This window comes from Mastomys coucha, unplaced genomic scaffold, assembly GCF_008632895.1.
Source record: "Mastomys coucha isolate ucsf_1 unplaced genomic scaffold, UCSF_Mcou_1 pScaffold21, whole genome shotgun sequence".
Classification (NCBI taxonomy): domain Eukaryota; kingdom Metazoa; phylum Chordata; class Mammalia; order Rodentia; family Muridae; genus Mastomys; species Mastomys coucha.
This window is the reverse complement of record NW_022196904.1, coordinates 71,664,590-71,686,111: the sequence shown is the minus strand read 5'-3', so window position 1 is coordinate 71,686,111 and position 21,522 is coordinate 71,664,590. Positions and strand designations below refer to the sequence as shown.

The 21,522-nt window shown below is 45.3% G+C and overlaps 1 protein-coding gene across 2 annotated transcripts in view; it reads left to right on the top strand.

The window, feature by feature from the left end:
• Homer2 (homer scaffold protein 2) overlaps positions 1 to 21,522 on the top strand; it is a 97,151-nt gene that overhangs the window by 64,501 nt on the left and 11,128 nt on the right. For both annotated transcript variants that reach the window (XM_031387187.1, XM_031387186.1), the window contains exons 3-4: positions 8,626 to 8,757; positions 18,075 to 18,167. In XM_031387187.1, coding sequence (XP_031243047.1) covers positions 8,626 to 8,757; positions 18,075 to 18,167 — 225 coding nt within the window. The remainder of the gene's footprint in view (positions 1 to 8,625; positions 8,758 to 18,074; positions 18,168 to 21,522) is intronic.

Sequence of the window (21,522 nt, the reverse complement as noted above, 5' to 3'; positions counted from 1 at the left end):
TCTCTGTAAGTCCAGTCCCTCCTCTCTCTCTAAGCCCAGCCCCTCCCCTCTCTGTAAGCCCAGCCCCTCCTCTCTCTATAAGCCCAGCTCCTCCTCTCTCTGTAAGTCCAGCCCCTCCTCTCTCTCTAAACCCAGTCCCTCCTCTCTCTTTAAGCCCAGCCCCTCCTCTCTGTAAGCCCAGCTCCTCCTCTCTCTGTAAGTCCAGCCCCTCCTCTCTCTGTAAGCCCAGCTCCTCCCCTCTCTGTAAGCCCAGCCCCTCCTCTCTCTCTAAGCCCAGTCCCTCCTCTCTCTGTAAGCCCAGCCCCTCCTCTCTCTCTAAGCCCAGTCCCTCCCCTCTCTGTAAACCCAGCCCCTCCTCTCTCTCTAAGCCCAGTCCCTCCCCTCTCTGTAAGCCCAGCCCCTCCTCTCTGTAAGCCCAGCCCCCTCTTCTTTCCATTGTGCTTGCCAGAGTCTCAGGATACAGGCTCTTCTCACCCTGAAGATGAGCCTCAGAACAACTCTGTTATAGGTTTGGTAGCAGTTATTCTCAATGTATTAATACTAAGTTGGGCACTCGTGGTCTCCTACTCAGTTCAAGTAGGTCCTTTAGTACAAAGGCCCTAGCCTGCAACTTTTTATTTAAGTTATTTATTTATCTTCTTTTATTTATTCACTTTACATCCCAATATCAGCTTCTTCCTCCCAGCACTCCCTTATGCAAGTCCCCCCCCATTCCATCCTTTCAAAAAAGAACCCTTCCCCCTTCTCTTTTGAAAAGGGGAAGACTCCCTCTGGGAGTCACCCCACCCAACCGACTCCCACCCCCCACCCCACCCCCGCACATCAAGTCGCTGTGGGACTAGGTGCATCCTCTCTCATTGGAGGCAGATAAGGTGGTCCATTTAGGGGCTCTGAATCCACAGGCAGACAGGCAACAGGCTGAGGGAACAGCCCCCACTCCAATTGTTGGGGGCCCAGTCTGCAACTTAATAAATTCATCACAAATTGAAAACAACATAGCAAAGCACTGTGTTGAACTACTGAATATCTCACTGCGCTGAACACAGCAACCCACTGAATGTCCCAGCTCACACTGCGCTGGACACACTAACCCACTGAGTGATGCAGTGCACTGGATACACTAACCCACTGAGTGTCCCAGCTCATACTGCGCTGGACACACTAACCCACTGAGTGTCCTAGTTCACACTGCACTGGACACACTAACCCACAGAGTGTCCCAGCTCACACTGCGCTGGACACACTAACCCACAGAGTGTCCCAGCTCACACTGCGCTGGACACACTAACCCACTGAGTGTCCCAGCTCTGCCACATAGGTGCTACAGAGTTTACCCTTGTGGCTGCTGTCCAGCAAAGGATCATGATAGGTACCACCAGCTGGGGAAAGATCAACAGTTAGAGGCTGTAGTATAGCTCTCAACTGCATGCCAAATGCCCTGTATTTCAGATCCAGCACTGCAAAAATAAAGTAAGATAAATAAAAATGTGAAGTATGATTTCTAATGACTATGAATCACTTTCACACCATGATAAAGCCGAAGACTCTTAAGTGGAGTCATGTTCCATATTCCAAAAGGATGTGTGGGCTGCTCCCTAATTACATGATTCTCATCCGTCCATTAAGAGATCATCCTCTCCTGAAACTGTAACAAGCATTCCCTTGGTGATTTGACCATTCACGTGTGTGTGTGTGTGTGTGTGTGTGTGTGTGTGTGTGTATGTCTGTGTGTGTGTTTATGAGAGAGAGTGGAAAAGAGAGAATGTGTGTGTGTGTAAATGTGTGTGTGTTTGAGAGAGAGAGAAAGAGAGAGAGAGAGAGAGAGAGAGAGAGAGAGAGAGAGAGAGAGAGAGAGAGAGAGCATGTCCTTAAACCAGAGGCTGGAAACTTGTTGACAAGCTAGAGAGATACTTATTGACAAGCTAGAGAGAAACTTGTTGACAAGCTGCAAGAGATCATAAAATATGATCTCTTGCAGCTTTTCTGTTTTTCCCTTGTGATGAGAAGCTGTTCATAGACCCACAGACTCTATGTAAATGATTAGTCCAGTAAAACTTGATTAAAAACCACAGGCTATCTGTTGGGTTTAGCCTAAGGATTATAGTGTGTTGACCCCTGCCTAACTAATACCTTATTTATTTTATCTGGTTTTGACTTTTATACAAATAGAATCCCATATGTGTTCTTTGATGATATCCTTTAAAATATTAATACTGTGTTTTGTGATTCATCTATGTTAATGACTGAAACCTTGTTTAATTTTCCTGCCAGATAGCTTTTTATTATGAGAGTGCTACAGTTTATTATACATTCTGCTGGTGGTAGATACTGTGGTTGCTAACACTGCTGCTGTGAGCAACATTTCCCACACTCTATGCAAAGGCTTCTCATAGGCTTGTGCTCAAAAGTGTATTTGTAAATGTTGAGAAACCACATTTTGTTTGTTTTGAAACAGGGTCTATCTGTGTAGTCCTGGCTGTCTTGGAACTCCATTTATAGACCAGGCTGGCCTTGAATTCCTAGAGATCCACCTGTTTCTACCTCCAGAGTGCTGGGGTTAAAGGAGTATGCCACCACCCCACCCACGTTATTGTTTTTTTATTTTATTTATTTTATGTGTATGTAGTTGTAGAGTTGTACAGATGGCCGTGAACCATCATGTGTGTGGCTGCTCTCTGGCCTGGTTCGCTTCAGCCCTGCTCTGGCATAATTCACTGTAGCTGTCTTCAGACACACCAGAAGAGGGCACCAGATCTCATTACGGGTGGTTGTGAGCCACCATGTGGTTGCTGGGATCCGAACTCAGGACCTTCGGAAGAGCAGTCAGTGCTCTTACCCGCTGAGCCATCTCGCCAGCCCCTATTATTATTATTAATTATTATTATTATTAAATAGTTTTGCTGACCTATGGCAGCACCATTGCTCCATGCTCCTTCCCAAACCTTTGACGCTATCTGAGGTATCTTGAATGTGATGACCATATAATAGTGATAACCATTATATAAGGCCATTTTCATTTTGCTAGTAGAACCTGAGCTGATCAGTCTGCCCATCAGCCTCGTTCTCTCTAGCCTCCCAGGAGCAGATCATTCTCTTGTCCAGAACTGAGCTGTCCTCGGCCCCGTAAGATCCCATCTCTTTATCCTGAACTCAGGCTGTCCCTTCTGCCCACCCAGCTGCACAGGGCACGTCACCATTGCACACCCACAGCAGATCAAATGGGCTTTCCAGCTGGCTCTGTAGGTGCATGCCTCCAGTCCAACACCTGGGTGGCTAAGTCAGGAAGATCTCAAGTTCAAGGTTAGCCTGGGCTACAGAAAGGCACTTAAAATAAAAAACCAGAAACATTGTTTTTAAGAGGGTCTTTTTATATGTGTTCACTTTCTTTCCTTTTTTTCCTGAGAAAGATGAAAGCCATTGCTGGTTTAGAGTCTCCAAGAGTTAGGTCAGCCCTCCAGGTGCAAATGCAGTTGGCTGGAAGGGACAGACAGAGCCTGAGAGGGGCAGACGGAAGGAGCAGGCCTTCTAGCTGCTGCCCAGCTTGTTTGAAGGACTCAGTCTTAGTGGATAAGCTAGGTGTAGCGCAGGGGCCATGCCCATGTTAGTGGCAAAAAAAGGGAAGAAGATTCCAAGGCTGGGGACATTTTCACAGCATGCTCACTGGGGTTGTCACTCTCGATGCTTTTGAAGGTCGATGCTCTGGGTTTTTAGGGGGCAGGCAGCAGGCAGCAGTCTCACTTACATAGATGTGGCTTACTCCTCTGCCAGTGATGCTGCTCAGGGCAAGTACCTCAGGTAGTTAGGGCAAGGCAAAAAGGATGCTGGGATACTAAATGGTGGCCTTCCCTGCCCCCATTTCTCTTCTGTCCTCCCCTTCCTTCTGGATCTAGGATGTCTCCGAACCTTGGGCGAGCCTGTTAGGAAGCAGCAAAGGCATGTAGAACCCTGAGGGAGCCCGCCAGTGTGAGGAATTGCAAAGGCAGTATGGCAAATGTGGCTTTCACTTTTCTCCCCCCTGGCTGACATCCAGCTTGTAGATAAGGGCCCTGGCACTTTGATGCTGATGACAGGGACTACAGAGCAGACCTTTCAGTGAGGAATGAGGAGGATGCTGCTGCAGCTCCCTCTGCAAAATCCTCGTGAGTTCTGCAAGGTCGGCATCCTGTGTCCCAAGGACAGACAGACCTCCTGTTACCTGTGGTGGTGGTGGTGGCGTGGTACAGAGTGCAATTGTATGGTAGAGAGGAATGTCCTGGAGCTGGAGACAAAGACACGGGATCCAGGAGACTGGGGCAAGTTTGGTTCTGGCTGAGTGGCTGGACCCTTCTTTTAGGAGACAGAAGAGGAGAAGACTCATGAGCATGGGCTGAGAAGAGTATGGGCTGTGGTCTGGCAGCTCCTTGCTCTCTCTACTTTCCATCACATGCTGCAGATGGAGGGGGGAACAGATGAGCAGGTGTAAGTGGTCTGGAATCCCTGCTTTGAGTGAATGCATGGACTGTTACAGGACTTGAAGAGCAGCTGAGCTTAAAACCATACCAATGGGCTAGACTGGCATACCTAAGCCCAGCTTTGCTTAATCGACATGAGTGGTGACCTTGTGAGAAACTGCATGTTTGCCATAAACACTGTAGAATAATGTCCAACCAAACTCGCAGTGCAGTGTGGATCTGAATCTCTGTTGCTTCAGCACGCAGTTCTACTTGAGATTCGTAGCTTCTAGTGGGCCACTCACAGTGTACTCTCTGATAACAAATAGGAAAAATAGGACTTTGGGACAATTTGGGGGCTTGAACTTAGGAGCTTGCACATGTGGAGCAAGCACTGCACCCAAGAACTGCATCCTTAGTCCCATGAGTATGATTTAAGGGGCATCAGAGACCTCTACTACAATGAGAGCCAGAAAAATGGGACCACTCAGAACCAAGATGGTGGCCCCTCTCCAGTAAACATTTGCCAATTCTGGATACAGGCTGAAGGTTGGGGCTGGGCTTTGGCAGAGATGCTGCTGGGGGAGGGGAATCAGCAAAGCATGACCAAAGAGATAGAACTGAAACTCAACATGGAGGAGCTTTGACACGGCTGACTCTCCCTTCCCCAACCCAGGACATCTTCTTAACTTACAGTATACAAAAACTGAGCCCCTGCCAAGAGTCTACAACACACAAAAACATGAACACCCCAGAGATAGTAAGGAGTGGACACTGGGCTCCTACACACCCTGTCACCTGGGCACTTACTGACTAGGGGTGGCTTTAGGCTGTGCACTGAGCTGAGCCCTGCAGAAAGGCTGTTCCTGGTGGAGAAACCAGAGGAAATCCTGATGATGGTGTGACTTACATGACAGGAGGGAAGACCTGAGTAACCATGAACACATGGCCAAGTTCCCCTTCACAACTGCTGCATGGGTGGTGGCACGAGTCTACAACCCCAGCATGTGGGAGCATCACAAGTTTAAGGCCATGCTCAGTTATGTACAAATCTGAAGCCAGTATATGAGGCTGGCCAAGTTGTAAAGATATGTGGATTTGAAGGGCCTGCCCTAAATCCAGGAGTGAACCAAGGGAGACTGAGCCTCACAGGAGCCGAAACCCAGGCTGACCCAGTGCAGCTCAGGGAAGAAGGAATTTCTTATCTACCTACTTTGCCCAGCAGAGGAGAAGGGGAAACTTCTCCTGGCAGATAGCCACATTCTATGGAATCATTGCACATTTCAGCATGAGATTAAAAAAAAAAACAAAAAACAAAATGACTGGACCTGCAAAAAGGCAGGACCATATGCTTAGAGTCAGGAAGGGGAAACCCAGAAAATGAAAGATTCAGAGATGGTCCAGATGTTAGTCTTTGCAGCAAGGATTTTAAAATAAATATGATTAATATATTGAGGAAATAGAGGGAAAGTGAACAAGACAGACAAAGGGAAAATATCCTCAGGGATTTAGATTGATTGATTGATTGATTGATTGATTGATGGCTGGCTGGCTGAGACAAGGTTTCACTAAGTAGACCCTAACTGGCTTGGAACTCACTCTGTAGATGAGGCTGGTCTCAAACTCACAGAGATCTGCCTCTTCCTCTCAATTGCTAAAATTACAGGTATGCCCCACCATGCCTGGTCCTAGAACATATTTTTAAAATACCAAATATGCTAGATTTTTAAAAACATCTCAATGGAGGGGAGAATGGTGGTGAATCTCAGAACCATGAAGGCTAAAGGAGGAAGAGGATCATGCATTCAGTGCTAGTCTGGGCTACATAATAAAACTAGCAACTAACCAGTCCAAACTCCTTCCTTGTCCTTATCCATCCTCCCACACCCCACATCCATTCGCAGTGCTGAGTGGATAGGTTTAACAGCAGATAGAGTGCATCAGCCACCAAGATCAGTGAATGAGAAACAGATTGAACACTGGAGAAATGGCTTAGTGGTTGGGAATACATAGTGCTCTTCCTCAGGACTCAATTTCAGTTCCAGCACCCATGTTGGGTGGCTCACAACCACCTGGATCTCCAGCCTCAGGGCATCCAACTCCTTTGACCTCCACTGGCACCGCCACTCACAGGCAGCCATCTCCCCCAACACATATACAGAATTAAAAATAACAAAAAATAAATCTTTTAAAAGTGCCTAGATTAAACCAAAGAGAATCGAGAATGAAGAGGCTGGTGGTAATCAGTGTAGACCATGTTAGACACACTCAAAAGGTCTAGCATGTGTAGAACTGAAGTCGTGGAAAGAGAGGCAAGGAGAGAAGATGGCACAGAAGCAATCTGTGGACGGAATGGCAAGAATCTCCCAAAGTTGATGAGTTCATAGGTCAGAGAAGCTGAAGAGCACCCTCCCCTTAAGCAGGATGACTAAGTCTTGCTCTTGGAATCATTTAACCGTTGCTTTGTAAGCAAACCACTCACCACACACACCTGTCCACTTCGTCTCCTGTGCAGATCTTGTCTGCTAAACTTGGGATCTGACGACCTGAGAGAATAGGCTGGCTACAGTCTAATGCTGTAGACAGTCTTACCTCAGTTTCAGTGTGCTTTTATACAGGAATGCAACAAAGAAAGTGATGATCCAAAGAAGGTTGGTTGAGTTCTGAAAAACATGTAAATAAACGTCAGTAAGCACATACTATTAACAGAGCCAGCCCTTTCCTAAAACTCTCTCAGGACAGACCAATGTAAACACAATTGCCTGGCACGTACTATAGATTGTATGTGGGAAAGCACAAAAACAAGGCAGAAGGCCCGACCCAGATTTAGGATTCGCTGATCAGATTGAGTTCTATTAGCTAAATTTTGACATCCTACAAGAATAGACATGTTATATAAATTGAATGTGTTTGTCACATGAAGCACAAAATTCATGTCCAAGAACAAATCAGGGGACAAAACACTCCTAAGGTAAAATGCACCTGAGGCAAAATGTATGTGAGGTAAAATGCACCTGAGGTAAAATATACCTGAGGTAAAATGCACCTGAGGTAAAATATACCTGAGGTAAAATGTACCTGAGGTAAAATACAAGGTAAAAATGCACCTGAGGTAAAATAAGACTCTCTACCTGCTTTCCTGGAGCCTCTCACAGTTCCCCATGGCATCTTTCCCCATGGCTCATTCTCTTGACCATGTTTTGACACTCACACTTTTAACCACTTGCTGGTTTATGACCTTAAATGAGTCAATTGACTTTGTTGAACCTCAACTTCCCCTTCTTTAAAGATAAAATTAGATAAAAATACTTTATAAGAAATTAGAAATTATTTGGTTTTAAAGAAATATGAGAGTGTCCCTCTTCTTATTGCATCATGATTAACTCTGGGACAGCCTGTTAGGGGCAAGGCTGGGAGATGTATGCTAAACTGGTTGGACTTTATCTACTAACTTTCAAGGGACCCCTTGGGGTGCGTTTGTGATTGACCCACGGTCATCTGGTGTACGATGCATTCATTCATGTATTAAAAATGTTTATTGGACATTTATTTCATGGCAGCAATTCTGCTAACCAGAAATACAATATTAGAAAATACATGTTCTCCATGATCTTTTCTTCCAGGGTCTGTGGCCGCTCTTCTTCTTTTTGAGGCCATAGGTGGTAAGAGCCAGCACCAGGTCCCCGTGCCCTTCCTCACAGACCCCCTCCTTATACCAGCATGACCAATCTATATCAATTAACCCTCTACTCTCCAAATCGGAATGTCTTCTCCTTCCCTAGGGAAGCAAGGGTCTTCCTGCTGGTGGAAGTATTGATTGGTTTGTCTTGGTGTCTGAGCGGCAGGGATTTCAAGAGTGGGAGGCTGTGGGAGTGGTTCCTCTGGGAACTGCACGTGGCTGGCCTTTAAGGATACTTTTATGCTTGGTATATTTGGGGCAATAAAACATCAATTTTGGAAACCATGTTTTTCTTGGGAAAAGTATTTTCCTATTGATGATGTGAAAAGATCCTGTTTTAGACTCTTCTGTTGTTAAGTGTCTGAAATGCCCATTTTTCCTGGTCGTGTGTCTACCCTGGCCAGAACAACTCAGGAGCAAATACAGCAGACAGAGGAAGCGCCCCATAGCCACTGGCTTTCCCAGGAGAAGAGGAAAGTTCAGAGTTAACACTCTCCCTCTGGCCGTCTCCTGCAGGTGATCATCAACAGCACCATCACCCCGAACATGACTTTCACCAAAACGTCACAGAAGTTCGGGCAGTGGGCTGACAGCAGAGCCAATACCGTGTTCGGTTTGGGATTCTCCTCGGAGCTGCAGCTCACGAAGGTATGTGCTCCTTCCTGCAGTGGGATGTGGATGGTTGGATGCCCCTCCCCTTCTGTAGTCACCCTGGGTGGCACTCTGTGCTGCTGTGGGTGAGGGAGAGCCCTTTCTGAAATAGCAGACACCATGAAAACTGAGCAGTCTGTAGATCAAGCCTGAGAGATTCAGCTGGCCATGGTGGGCCGTCTGAGCGTCTGTTGTCTGGTCATGGTCCCTCTGTGTGAGTTCGTTGTGTGGCTACTAGAGAGTCCAGAAACACAGGGCAAGAACCGGAAGTGCTGAGGTCAGGTAAGGTCAGAATGTGAAATGTCTCCCTGAGGCTCATGGCTTTGGTCCTGGGGATGCAGTTTGGAAAGGTAATAGAATCTTCAGGATGCAGACCTCAATGGAGGAGGTGGCTCTATAGGAACTAGACTTGACGTTTAATAGCTTGGCCTCACTTCCTGTCCACTCTTGGTGTGGCCAGTTTTTACCTCCCACCACCATGCTTCCCAACCCGTGGTGAACCACACCCCTTATTAAGCTATAACTCCTCCTACTCTTAAGTTTGTTCTTGGCAGGTATCTGGTCACAGCAGGAAAAAGAGTTAAGTTACCAGGCCGTTGGTTATCATGACAGGACTGCCCTCCTAAACCCTGTCCCACTATGCTACACTTGTGTACTGTGGCTCTGGAAGCAGGGCAGGGAGGTCCTCTAGTAGGGAGAAGCACATCAGAGCTCTGCCAGCCTGCTGCGCTGCATGATAAAGCCTTCCAGGACCTGAGGATACTCTGGCCTTCAGACTGGAGCTTCTTTGCATTTGCAGAGTGGCCACAGTCTCCACAGCCGTCCTGGGTCTGCAGCAGCGCGATGTAAATAAGACACTTGGCCAGTGGCTCTCACCTGTGGGTCACACCCCCTTTGGGGGTGAATGACCCTTTCACCGGGTCATCCATACATCAGATGTTTACATTGCAATTCATAACAGTAGCAAAAGTCACCTTTATGAAGTAGCAATGAAGAACATTTTATGCTTGGGGGATCACCACAACATGAGGAACTGTACTAAGGGGTCACAGCATTAGGAAGGGTGGGAACTCCTGCTCTAGATTAAGGTGTGAGTTGGGGGTCTGGCAGATGCATGGCCACCTCAGAAGCACAATCCTCAGTGAGGTTCTACTATGTCTGTGGAGAAAGCGCCCAATGTGACAGCTTCTCCAAGGAGCTAGCTGTTCACTCTGCTCCGTGACGCTCATTACTGTACCAGTAATCGCTGGGCACCCTGTGGGGTCAGAGGTCAGGATGACTATGGAGAGCAGGCGTGTCCTGCGTAGAACATGTGGCCCCTTGTCTTCTGGCACCGTGGTCAGTTCATCCATAGGTCTTTTGATTGTAAGGAGGTTGTGTCAGGGTGGGGCGGGGCGGGGCGGGGCAGGGCAGGGCACAGAGTGGGGATTTCTGAGGGGGATTCACATAGAATATGACTTATTTTTTTTTAGGGAATGGTTACACTTGTGACCAGTAACATTGTTAGTTCCCAAATGTCTTTGTCGTTAATTGTCTAGATCTGTTTCTTCCCTTCCCTTACACCTCTGGCCTTGACAATTTTCCCGGGTCTAGTGTGGATGGCTAAGCTTTCTTGTATGCTTGGGTCAGTCGGGTGTTCTAAGGCATGCGTCCAGGTCTCCCATTGCCATTCCAATAGCAGAAAGCAGCAGTCCCAGCTCCAGCACTGGTACCTTGCTATGTGCTATAGAGGGGAGCTACAGACTGTCACTGAGTCTTCCCTGATTTGGTGTGACTGCTAGAAGCCAGCTTTTGGATGGTCTTGTAGAACATGCTAGGATTTCTGAATTTTACCTTGTGACCTTAGAAGGATTTTAACCCAAAACTTAAGTGACTAGATTTGCATTTCAGATAGGTTTGTTTTATTTTATTTTATTTTTCGTGGAAGCAAGTCAGATTCAGTTCTGGGTAGAAGATTTGAAGAAGAGATAGAGAATTTTTAAGAATTTTTTTTAAAATGGCAGAACTTTGACAGATGGGTGAGGCAGCCCAAGCCCCTAGGATGATGGGGGTGGGGATAGAGACAACCTCTTCTGAAATGGGGACGGGTCATGGGTACAGAGCCATGGTGGCAGAGAGGACCAGCGTGCACTGTGATGGTGACAGAGGATGCAGTGGCCAGGACCTCCTGTGTCTGCAGTAGAGCGGGGGTTTGTGTGGTTTCCAGCCCCAGGAGCTACAGGGCAGGGAGAGGAGATGCTGAAGACTCCCTTGTCTCTTACCCAGCACTCAGGCCCGCCCTGCATAGGCCAGCCTGTAGGCTCAGAATGCTGGGCAAGCATCAGGTCTTGTCTGAGCCCAGCTCAGCTCATGCTTCCGCCTCTATCCAGGCCCAGAAGTTCCCCAGAACCCAGGGTAGCTTCCCGGTACAATCCTTTCATTCTGTAGAGAAAAGAGGGTAGTGAGGACGGATGAAGGAGACACTTCCACGGAAAAGCATCAAAGGACAACTCCAAACAAAAACTAGAACAAACTGTGAATGTTCCTGCCTTGGGACCTGAAAAGGCCTTGATCTGAGCTACTTCCAGTTTCTCTCAGACGAAGAAAATGTCCTGTTATTAAGGAGGAGTGTCCCTTCTTCCCGAGTCCCCAGTTTCTGACAACACAGACGTTTCTGCTCTGTGACTATGACCTGTCATCATCACAGAGATTTCTGAGACGAGCTCTCAAGTATGTCCTTTATCCAAAAATACCTCAGATCAGCTTTTCCTGTTTCTTTGAAGGGAGCGATTAACCACACACTGATAAATTGCCACGAACTGAGGCTAGCAGCCTCAACAAGGGGCAGTTAGCTAGCACAGAGGGAAGCAGGCCTCCAGGTTCCCAAGCTTGTGTGCTGAAGGGCAGCTGTGACTGGATATTTCTGACTTCTCAGTACAGCCACCTACAGACCTACAGCAGGATCGGTAATCAGACATTGTGGGCTGAAGACAGAAGCACCAGTGTGGACGTTTTCACTTAAGAGCACTTCCTATGTACTTCTCTCTCCAACCCCCAGAAGGAAAATAGATGCCTTATTCTTCGCAGCTTTCATTAGAAGGGCCACTCCACCACCACCACAGCCCAGGAAGTATAGCACAGAAACATTCCGCTCCTTAGACAGGCTTTCCAAAAATAATAAAAGTTACATATTCCTGGGATTGAATGGGGATCCATGTGCCCACCCACTAGAGAAGACACAGCTCCTCAGCCTACTGAGGAACGGTGGAAAGGAGTGGGCATGCTCTGGTAAGAGGCAGTTCTGGAAAGTTCTGAGTTTGCTCCCTTCTCACTCACTGCAGACAGAGGGAACATGCTCTTTAATTATGCGGAATGGCCCAGAATAGAATCTCCATTGCTCCATGGCAGATGCAGCTCAACTCATCTGCATAGGTGGCGTTTGCTTTCAGCTTCTATAATTTCATCTGGGGTGTGGTGCTTACCTTAATGGTCAGTTTGACACTTATAGAACCGCCTGAAAAAGTGTCTCAATGAGGAGTTGTCTACATTGGATTGGCCTGTGGGTATCTCTGTAGGGAATTGTCTTTGCTAGTTAATATAAGGAGACCCAGTCCACTGTGGGTGATGCTATTCCCTAGGCAGGGGATCCTTAATATGGTGTAAGAGTGAGGAAATTGAGCTGAGCACAAGCAAGTGAGCACACATTCACTTCTCTTTGTTCTTGACTATGGATAGAACCAACTATTTCAAGCTCCTGATACTGTGACTTTCCCACAATAACATGAAATTATGAGCTAAAGTAAACCTTTTCTCCTGTGAGGAGTTGTTTTTTTGTCAGAGTATTTTAGTCAATGAAGGCCTCTCCCTCCAAGGCTAAAGACCTGAATTCAAGCCTTGGTACCCACATGATGTAAGGAGAGAACTCCTACAAGATGTCCTCTGACTCTACATGCTTACCACGGTGTATGTGAACACCTACAATAAGTAAATAATAAATAATAACCTAAACCCGCATGTCCCCTCGCATCCTCTTATTTATTCACTGTGGTCATAAGACTAGCACCTAGTCTCCTGCCTCTCCAGTTACTTAGTTTAAGGGCCAGTTTTCTACCTGCAGCCATTAGGTATTCTCTTGATGTGTTTTAGTTAGAATGCTTGTGGCTACAAGTAACACAAAATATGACCACAGTGCTTAAATGGATGCCATTAATCTTACTATGCAAAGTTCTGAGGCAGGCTGTTGCTGGCATTGTGTGGTGGTTTGAATAAGAACGGCCCTCATAAACTCACGTATTTGAATGCTGAGTCATCAGAGAGGGGCATCCTTTGAGAAGGATTAGAAAGAACAGGGGGCGTGGCCTTGTTAGAGGAAGTGTGTCACTGGGGGATGGGCTTGGAGGCTTCAAAAGCCCACATCAGTCTCAACACCTCTCTCTCTCTCTCTCTCTCTCTCTCTCTCTCTCTCTCTGTCTCTGTCTCTGTCTCTCTCTCTCTCTCTCTCTCTCTCTCTCTCTCTCTCTCTCTCTCTCTCTCTCTCTCTCTCTCTCCATGCTTGCTCCCTGCCATGATGCCCGTAAACTAACCCTCCAAAACTATAAGAACTTCCCAATTAAATACTTCCTTTTTTAAGTGTTGCCTTGGTCATGGTGTCTCTTCACAGCAATATGACAGTGACTAAGACAGAGGGGAGTGTGTGTGTGTGTGTGTGTGTGTCTGTGTCTGTGTCTGTGTCTGTGTGTGTCTGTGTGTGTGTAAGAGAGAGAGAGAGAGAGACTGAGACAGAGACAGCAAGATCAGTCTCCAGGCTGGCCTCAAACTTGTCATCCTCTTGCCTTTGACTTCTGAGTGCTAGGACTGTAGGTGTGCATTACTAGCCTTAGCTATGGCTGCTGTACTGAAACGAGACTGTGGTGGAGACAAGAGTGGAGGTGTGACCCATTAGGAACCGATGGTACAAACCCAGATCAGAGATGACAGTAACCTGAACCAGGGCAGCAGTGAGTGTCCGAGACTGACCCGATTCAGGATGTGTTGTGAAGGAGGCCCCAAGCAACTGCTTTCTCCCATGAGCCTTGCCTTGGTCTCAGTGCGTCCGAGACATGCTGCTTCCACACCGTTGGCTCTGAGAGATTGGTGCCTTTTCTTTTGTTTGTTTTTCCTTTTGTTGGTCTTTCTTCTCAAGCACTAGTTATCCTGCATCCATGGAAGAAAACAGGAGGCAGAAGGTGGCACCAGCACTTTTCTGAAAAAAAAGGGGGGGGGGGGAATAGACATTTTCTTTGCTCCCTTGCAAGCCCTGGGTGCACAGCCTTCCATTACAAAACAAACAAAATAAAGAATAAAGTAAGTTGTCACAATGAACCTGACCAACCTCATTCCTCCTCACCATTCCAGGTAATGGTGAGATCCCATTAAGCTAGTAGAAAGAAAATACTCAGGTTTTGATAGATAACTATAGGGTTTACGTTTTCAAGAGCCACTCTACCCCCAAATTGCCACATGTAAGGTCAAGCAATCTTGTTTTTCATAAATGATAACAGTTTTGATTAAAATGATTACATCTTTAGAAACTTTAGAAAATTACCTCAGAATTAAAAAATAAATAACCTATGTACTTGGCAATATATTTCAGAAAACCCTGTTTTAATATTTTTCTATCTGTAAGTTTCACTCTAGGAAACTGTAAGGAAATATTGGTGGCATGATGTAGCTACTACAGGGATAGTCTTGCTGGGTCAGAGTAAGAAACAAACAAACTAAAAATCCAACATAAGGAAACTGGTTAACGGGATGTGGCGACACACGCCTTTAATCCCAGCACTTGAGAGAGAGAGGCAGACAGATCTCTGTGAGTTCCAGGCTAGCCAAGGCTGTATTGTGAGACCCATATTTTTTTTAAAAAAAAGAGAAAGAAAGAAGAAAGGAAATTGCTTAAATAGTCTTGTGTGTCCTTACGGGTAATTTTGTGCAGCAGTGAAGATACTTTAGTAGAAGGTCATCATATAAATGCTTGGAAGTATTAGTGCTATATTATTAATTTCAAAATTGGCTATGAGATGAGATCTACAATCTCATTTAAAAGAAGTGATGAATGGATAAATATGTATAGAATTATATCAGGAGTCTATTGGTTAGCACTCATCTCTAGATGATGAGACCATAGGTTTTAAAAACATCCTTTTCTGGGGCTACCGAGATGGCTCAGCAGGTAAAGGTGTTTGCCATATGCATATCCCCCTGGGACCCACCTCAAAGTGCAGAGAGAGAGTTGCTGCCATAGGCTAGCCTCCGACAGACACAATAACAACAAAAAATTTAAACAATATTTTTCTATGCTTATACATGTATATGCTTTTTAATACAATAAGGAAGAAATATTAGAAATCTTTAGACCCAGAGATGGTCTCCACCGAATGATAACTTTTTGGGTCTTCCGCTCCTGCCTCTGCTCTCCCGGTAGCGTTCTCCCAGCATGCTCACGGGGTTTTGGATCACTTCCAGGTTTTCATTTTCATTATTGTAGATAATGCTGGGATTATGATCACTGCATTGAAGGCCCCTTTTTTTATATTCTCAATTATTTTCTCTGTGGTTTCCCAGGAGCTCAATCACTGTGTCAGTAGGTATGAATATTTTTGTCATTCACAATATGTACTTCCAAATTGCTTCTCAGTGGGGCTGTACCAAAACATGGACCAAAACAGAACAATCTTGCCAGCGCCCAGTTTCAGGACTGTTTAGCGTGTGCTAATTTTACAGGCAAAGAATGGCACCTCATTATTTTTGCTTCAAATTTCCAGCCAGGCCGAACAACCCTAGTTATACGCTGTTTATTTGCTGTATTTTGCTCATGAATCTCACTGTTTATTTATTAGCATTTTATTATTTTCCTCTCCATCTGTGTTAACTCTGTCAGACAGTAGAGGTCCTTCTCTGTATTGTCCTCTCCTGGCTCAGGATGGTCCCCTTCTGTTTCCCTTCTGGGTGAGTGGGGATTTTTATTTTTTTATTTTTTTGTCTTTGATTTTTGTTCTTAGGGTTTTTTTTTCCCTACATTTAAAAGCTTTGAATTGTCCCATCATCAAACCTGTCACGTCTGTGACTTTCTTTCATGTCTTCCAAGTTTAGAGAAAGACTCTCCTAGCCCTCCAGCCGTGGTTTGATAAGTGCTGGATTCACTTTGCACCCAGGACTGATTTCCAAAGTCGCTCTTTTTCATAACCGCCGTTTAATTCCTCAGGAGCTCAACACCCTTGCCTCCCACTTACCATAGCTGAATAACGTTCCCCACTGTTGGCTTTCTGCCCTAAGCTCAGTTTTGTTTAGTTGACAGGATCCAACTCTCTGGGCTCATTCTGCTCTGTCCTCTATATCAACTGGTAATGTATAGATTTATTTTGTTTGTTTATTTAGGGTTTTTTGTTGTTGTTGTTGTTTTCTGGTGGGGTGTTTTTGCTTTTTGAGATAGGGTCTCACACTATAGTCCAGGCTTAGAATTCATTGTGTAGCCAAGGCTTAGTGGCTTTCAACTCTGAGTAATCCTCCTACCTCAGCTTCTCAAGTGCTAAGATGATGGCATGAGCCACTATGCTCAGCTTATAAAACATTTTAAATGAGCATTTCTTCAAAGGGTTATCTGATGCACCATTTGCATGCAATACCTGGAGCTGCCAGAAGAGGGCACCTGAACTCCCCAGAACTGGAGTTGTGAGCTCTCTTGTGGGTGCTGGGAACTAAAGCCCTGAAGTCTACAAGACCAATAAGTGCTCTCAAAGCTAAGCCGTCTCCGGGCCCCATTCTTCTTTCTTGTTACTTTAAAGCTTTTTTTTTTTCCCTGAAATTTCCTTTTTAGTTTGTGTCTGTTTAAATATAAGCAAAATCCTTTACAGACTTAGAGTTCCTTTGTAGAGAGGGAACAAGTCTTTGACAAGATTGTTTCCCTTTTTCAGTAGGCAGGAGCTCACGGCATGCCTGAGCCTGTTGGCATAGTTTTCCAGGAGATGCAGGGCCTCTCCCCACCATGGTCCCTCAAAGAGGGAGTAGCATTAGCTACTCCTCAAAGATGGGTACATTAGTACCCATCTCCAGTTAGTCTCATGTGCTTAAGCAGCAGGTGATGATTTTTCCTCTGACAGTTTTGGAGCGATCAGGTTTGAAGCGTCATGTCTGTGGCTTGGTTAGTGGGCCTGTGGAGGGGGAAATGTAGGCTGGAATAGGAAGCATGTCCTTTTCTCCTCACATGGGGTTCTGGGTTTGCCACCATCTGCTGTCCGTCAGGGTCCAGAAAGCAGACTCGGAGGAGAGAGCCTGTGCTCACCCATAAATGAGCACATAACAGAGCCTCCAGAACTGTAACTGTAAGGGTCTGGCAGCCTGCTGGCTTTTCCTCTTTCTCAGTGTTGCCATTTTACCCTTCCTAGATATATAAGACCAGCATTATCTTTAAGTAATTCTCTGGTCTAACAGCTTACTCCTAATTAAGCTCTTGCCTGCGGGGCCTATAAGCCAGTATCGTGATTGCCCTGTGACTTTAGAGTTTTTTAAAAGTTTCTCTAAGTGTTTACTTTAGATTATGTGTATATGTCTGTCTGAGTGTGGATTTATGTACTTAAGTGCACTGCACAGAGATTCCAGAAAAAGGTCTATTGGAGCTGAAGTTACAGGTGGCTATGAGCCACCTGACCTGGGTGCGAGGAACCGAACTCAGGCCCTCTACAAGAGCACTATGCTCTCTTAGCTATTGAGCCCTCTCTCTAGTCCTGACTTTAGGATTTTTAAATTATAGATGCCGAGTTGGCGTCAGTGTGATGGGGCCTCATTGTTTATAGAGCAGGCTGCCCTAGACCTCGTTGTGTGGCATGAGCTGGCTTTGAACATTCAGTTTTCTCAGTGCAGCCTCCCAAGTTCTGGGGTTCCAGGTGTGCACATCACAGCCTTGTTTCCCTTCTTCCTGGCATTAACTTACAAGTTCTTGAATGCCTCCGATGGAGTTTGTGGACTTTCCCATGCTTCCTTCTGTGGAGAAGCTGTATTTCTTGAGATGTCTTTGTGTTAGTTACTGTTAATCAGAGGATTTTAAATTCGTGCTTCCTCTCAGTTACTGTATCCAGCTAGCATCAGAAACTCTGAAACTGGCTCCAGTCTGACTGTGACCAGTGGTGTTTATTGGAAAAAGAGATTTCTTATCTTTATTTCCTTTTAATGACAGATAGAATTTTTCTGCCATTTGTACAGAATTTATAGGCTTAACATGGATACAAAATAATAAAGGTGGGTACTGGATATGCCCATGAATAAGATTAACAAAAATCCTAATAACTGTTCCATGTGTTCAGTTTGCAGAGAAATTCCAGGAGGTCAGAGAAGCTGCCAGGCTAGCCAGAGACAAGTCCCAGGAGAAAATCGAGACCTCAAGTAATCATTCCCAAGTAAGTAATTTGTCCCTGAAATACATCTGAGTGTGATCAGTAATTGAGATCCCTTATTCCTTGTCACTCCTGGCAAGAAATGGGTAATCTTAGCAGCAGGATATTCTGAAGGCATTTTTTCCAACTATTAGCCTGCTCTCGGTGAGGTGCAGGTGGCAGGTTTTCATGAGACTTTAGAATTTCTCAGGTGCAGTACTGTATTTTTGACAGAAAGCTGTTGATACAATCAGAGTTGCGTTCCTGGCCCATGAAGAACTTCTGCAGTCACCATGTTTAAAGGTCAGGGTGTGGCTTTGTGGTACAGTGTTTACTTAGCCTGCTCAAGACCAGGATTTGTTCCCAGCATTTCAAAGGGGGTGGGGCTTTGTTAGCGCACAATGTCCACATGAAGGCATTTCATGCGAGGTCAGGGTCTGTGTGCTTTCTTGAGGACAGGAAGCATTTAAATGTTGAGTGGTAAGGCAGAGTGTTTACTGATTGCTGGGAAATGCATAGCAGGAGGTTCCTCCTCACTAGGCAGGCACCTCCTGCTCACTAGGGAAAATACTTGATACCAGAGAGCTCCAAGCCTCTTCCTGTCTTAACAAAAGGCAGATGGAGGATGCTGTTCCCACAGTTCTAAGTCTGAGGAGATCTGGCTTTGCCAGGATTTGAGTAGTCTGTCTGCTTAAGAGAATGATAACAATGGCTATAAAGGACCCATTTTTAACCTGAGAATTTAAAAAGATACGAGCATGCCTGACGTCTTTGTTGACGAGAAAAGGCTTGATCATCGTAGACTCGGAGCAGAATTGGGATTTGGTTGAGAATGGTGGTTGAGCTGGACAGCCCGGATGTCTGCCTGTGCATCAGGTATGGAGATAAGTCTGAGGCACTGTGAGGGCTGGGATTCTCCCTGATTTATCATCCAGCTTATTAACTGGGTGGTCAGTAGCCTTCGGACTTGTGAGTAAGATGTGTAGGTACTGAGGAAGGGCGTGTCTCACGAGGCTGCTGGGGGAAGGATCGCTTAGCTTGGGTAGCTGAAGTCAGAAAGAGGTCAGCTCCCAGGAAAGAACCAGGAAGATGGTGTCGGAAACCGTTATGTCCGACACTCAGGACTGGACCCTGAGTCTCACAGAAAAGCTGAAGCCTAGGAAGCTAGAAAAGAGGAGCTCAGTAGCAAGAGCCCGGGAAGGAGAAACCTCAGCGTCACAGACCCAAAGGTGGGGAGCAGAGTCATTGAGGGTGCGAGCCGCCCAGGGCCTGCCATTGCCAGCAGACTTGGAGGCTGGGATGATGGGCAGGCAGACCTAGGTCTGTCTGGACTTACGGACCCATTGGGCTTGCCATAGAGAAGAGGTTCCAGGAGAAGCTATAGACTAAATATATGCTAGGCTTCTGATGGATAGGAACTTTAACTAGTCCCTGATCCAAGTGACAGTTTGATTTAGTGTGATAATTATTGAGTAATGATTGAGTTCTTGAAATGGAAATGTGGGTAGAAACTACATTCTTTTTTTTTCATTTTTTAAAAAATCTGCTATATGTTTACTTGTGTGTGTGTCTGTATGCCATGTATTGGGGACAGTGCTTGAGGAGGTCAATTAGCGTCAGATCCCCTGGAGCTGGAGTCGCAGGCTGTTATAAATCATCTGATCTGTGTGCTAGCAATTGAACAGGGGTCCTCTGGAAGAGGAATATACATGCTTTGTCGTTGTCATTGTCGTTGTTGTTGTTGTTGTTTGTTTGTTATTTTTTTTGTTTTGGGGACAAGGTTTCTCTGTGTAGTCCTGGCTGTCCTGGAACTTGCTCTGTAGACAAGGCTGGCCTTGAAATCAGAGATCTCCTACCTCTGCCCCCTGAGAGCTAGGGCTAAAGGCCTGCTGCACCACTGTCTGGCTGTAATATGCACTCTTAACCACTGAGCTATCTCTCCAACCCACACCCCACCATGGACATTTTTAAAGGGTCCACTCACTCTGCAGAAGTGGTTCCTGGTGAAGAGATTTCTAATACGCTGCCTTTTCCTAAACACCACATTTTGTAGTGATATGTTTATACTTAAATATCTTCATTTATCTAAAAAATTTTGCGTGAAGATTATCTTGTTAGATAAATGTACCTAAGGCATTAGATAGAAATGAGATTTTTGTCTCCTAAGCTTTAGTTTTTATTCATCCTTCTGATACTTAATTGTATGTTTTTCTTTTTCTGAACCACAAGTTGAATCTTTTCAATGAATGAACACTCTGACCAAGTTTTCCAAATAGTTGAAAATCTGAAAACCTAAACAGCCAAATTATAAAAACACTTATTGTAGGTATTGTGTGTGTGTGTGTGTGTGTGTGTGTGTGTGTGTGTGTGTATGAGAGAGAGAGAGAGAGAGAGAGAGAGAGAGAGAGAGAGAGATAATAAAAGAAATACAATGTAGCACACTGTCAAGAAAGAAATATAAAGCCCACCTGCCCTTCGGCTAGGGTGTAGCTCAGTAGTAGAATACTACCTAATATTGCCTAACAAGCAGAGGGCCCTGGGTTTAAGTCCCAGCACTGGAAAACAAGCATAGAGCACATGTCATATCAACCACAAGATAGGCTGGTAGTTTATTACATCTTTCTAGTACTTTTTTTTATTATTACTCCTTTTAACCTTTTAAGAAAATATTTTGATAGTCATGACCGTCTCCTCCTAGTTTTCAGTATTCCCTTTCAACCCTGCTGTAAACTGGAATATGCCCAAGGAATATCCCAGTTTCATCATGGCTCATTCCCTTGACTCCTTACAGTTTGAGACAGCTGTGTTTTTTCTATTTTTTTCACTAACATAAATACTATGGTAATGAACGTTCCTGCCCATCTTTGAACATTTGATTGCTTCTCTGCAGGATAAATTCTGGAAATGGAAACTTGGGTTGAGGTGTGGGCATTTAAAGCATTGAGGTGCTCTGTGCTCTTAGCCTACAGCGATGTTCAATTCCACTCCCACCAGCAACGAGTGAGGCTTTGCTTCCCACACCTCACTAAGAAAATGTGTGGGTTTGACAGAGGAAAAGTGTATCTCTGTTGGATTTTTTCCATTTTTAGTGTCATTAAATGTTTTCATGCTTATTGATTATGTGCATTTCTTCTTTTGTAGTTACTAATAGTCTTTCTATGCTTTTCAAAAGAATAAAATATTCATATATTGATTTTAAGGGCTTTAAAAGTTTTAATATAGTATTAAATATGCAATAAGAATATTTTTACTAATTCTTTGAGGATTTCTCACAATATATTCCTTCCATATTCACCTTCCCCTCCCAACTTTTGTTTTTTCCCTTCCTTCCTTCCCTCCCTCCTTCCTTCCTTCTTCCTCTCCCCCCCTCTTTTTTTTT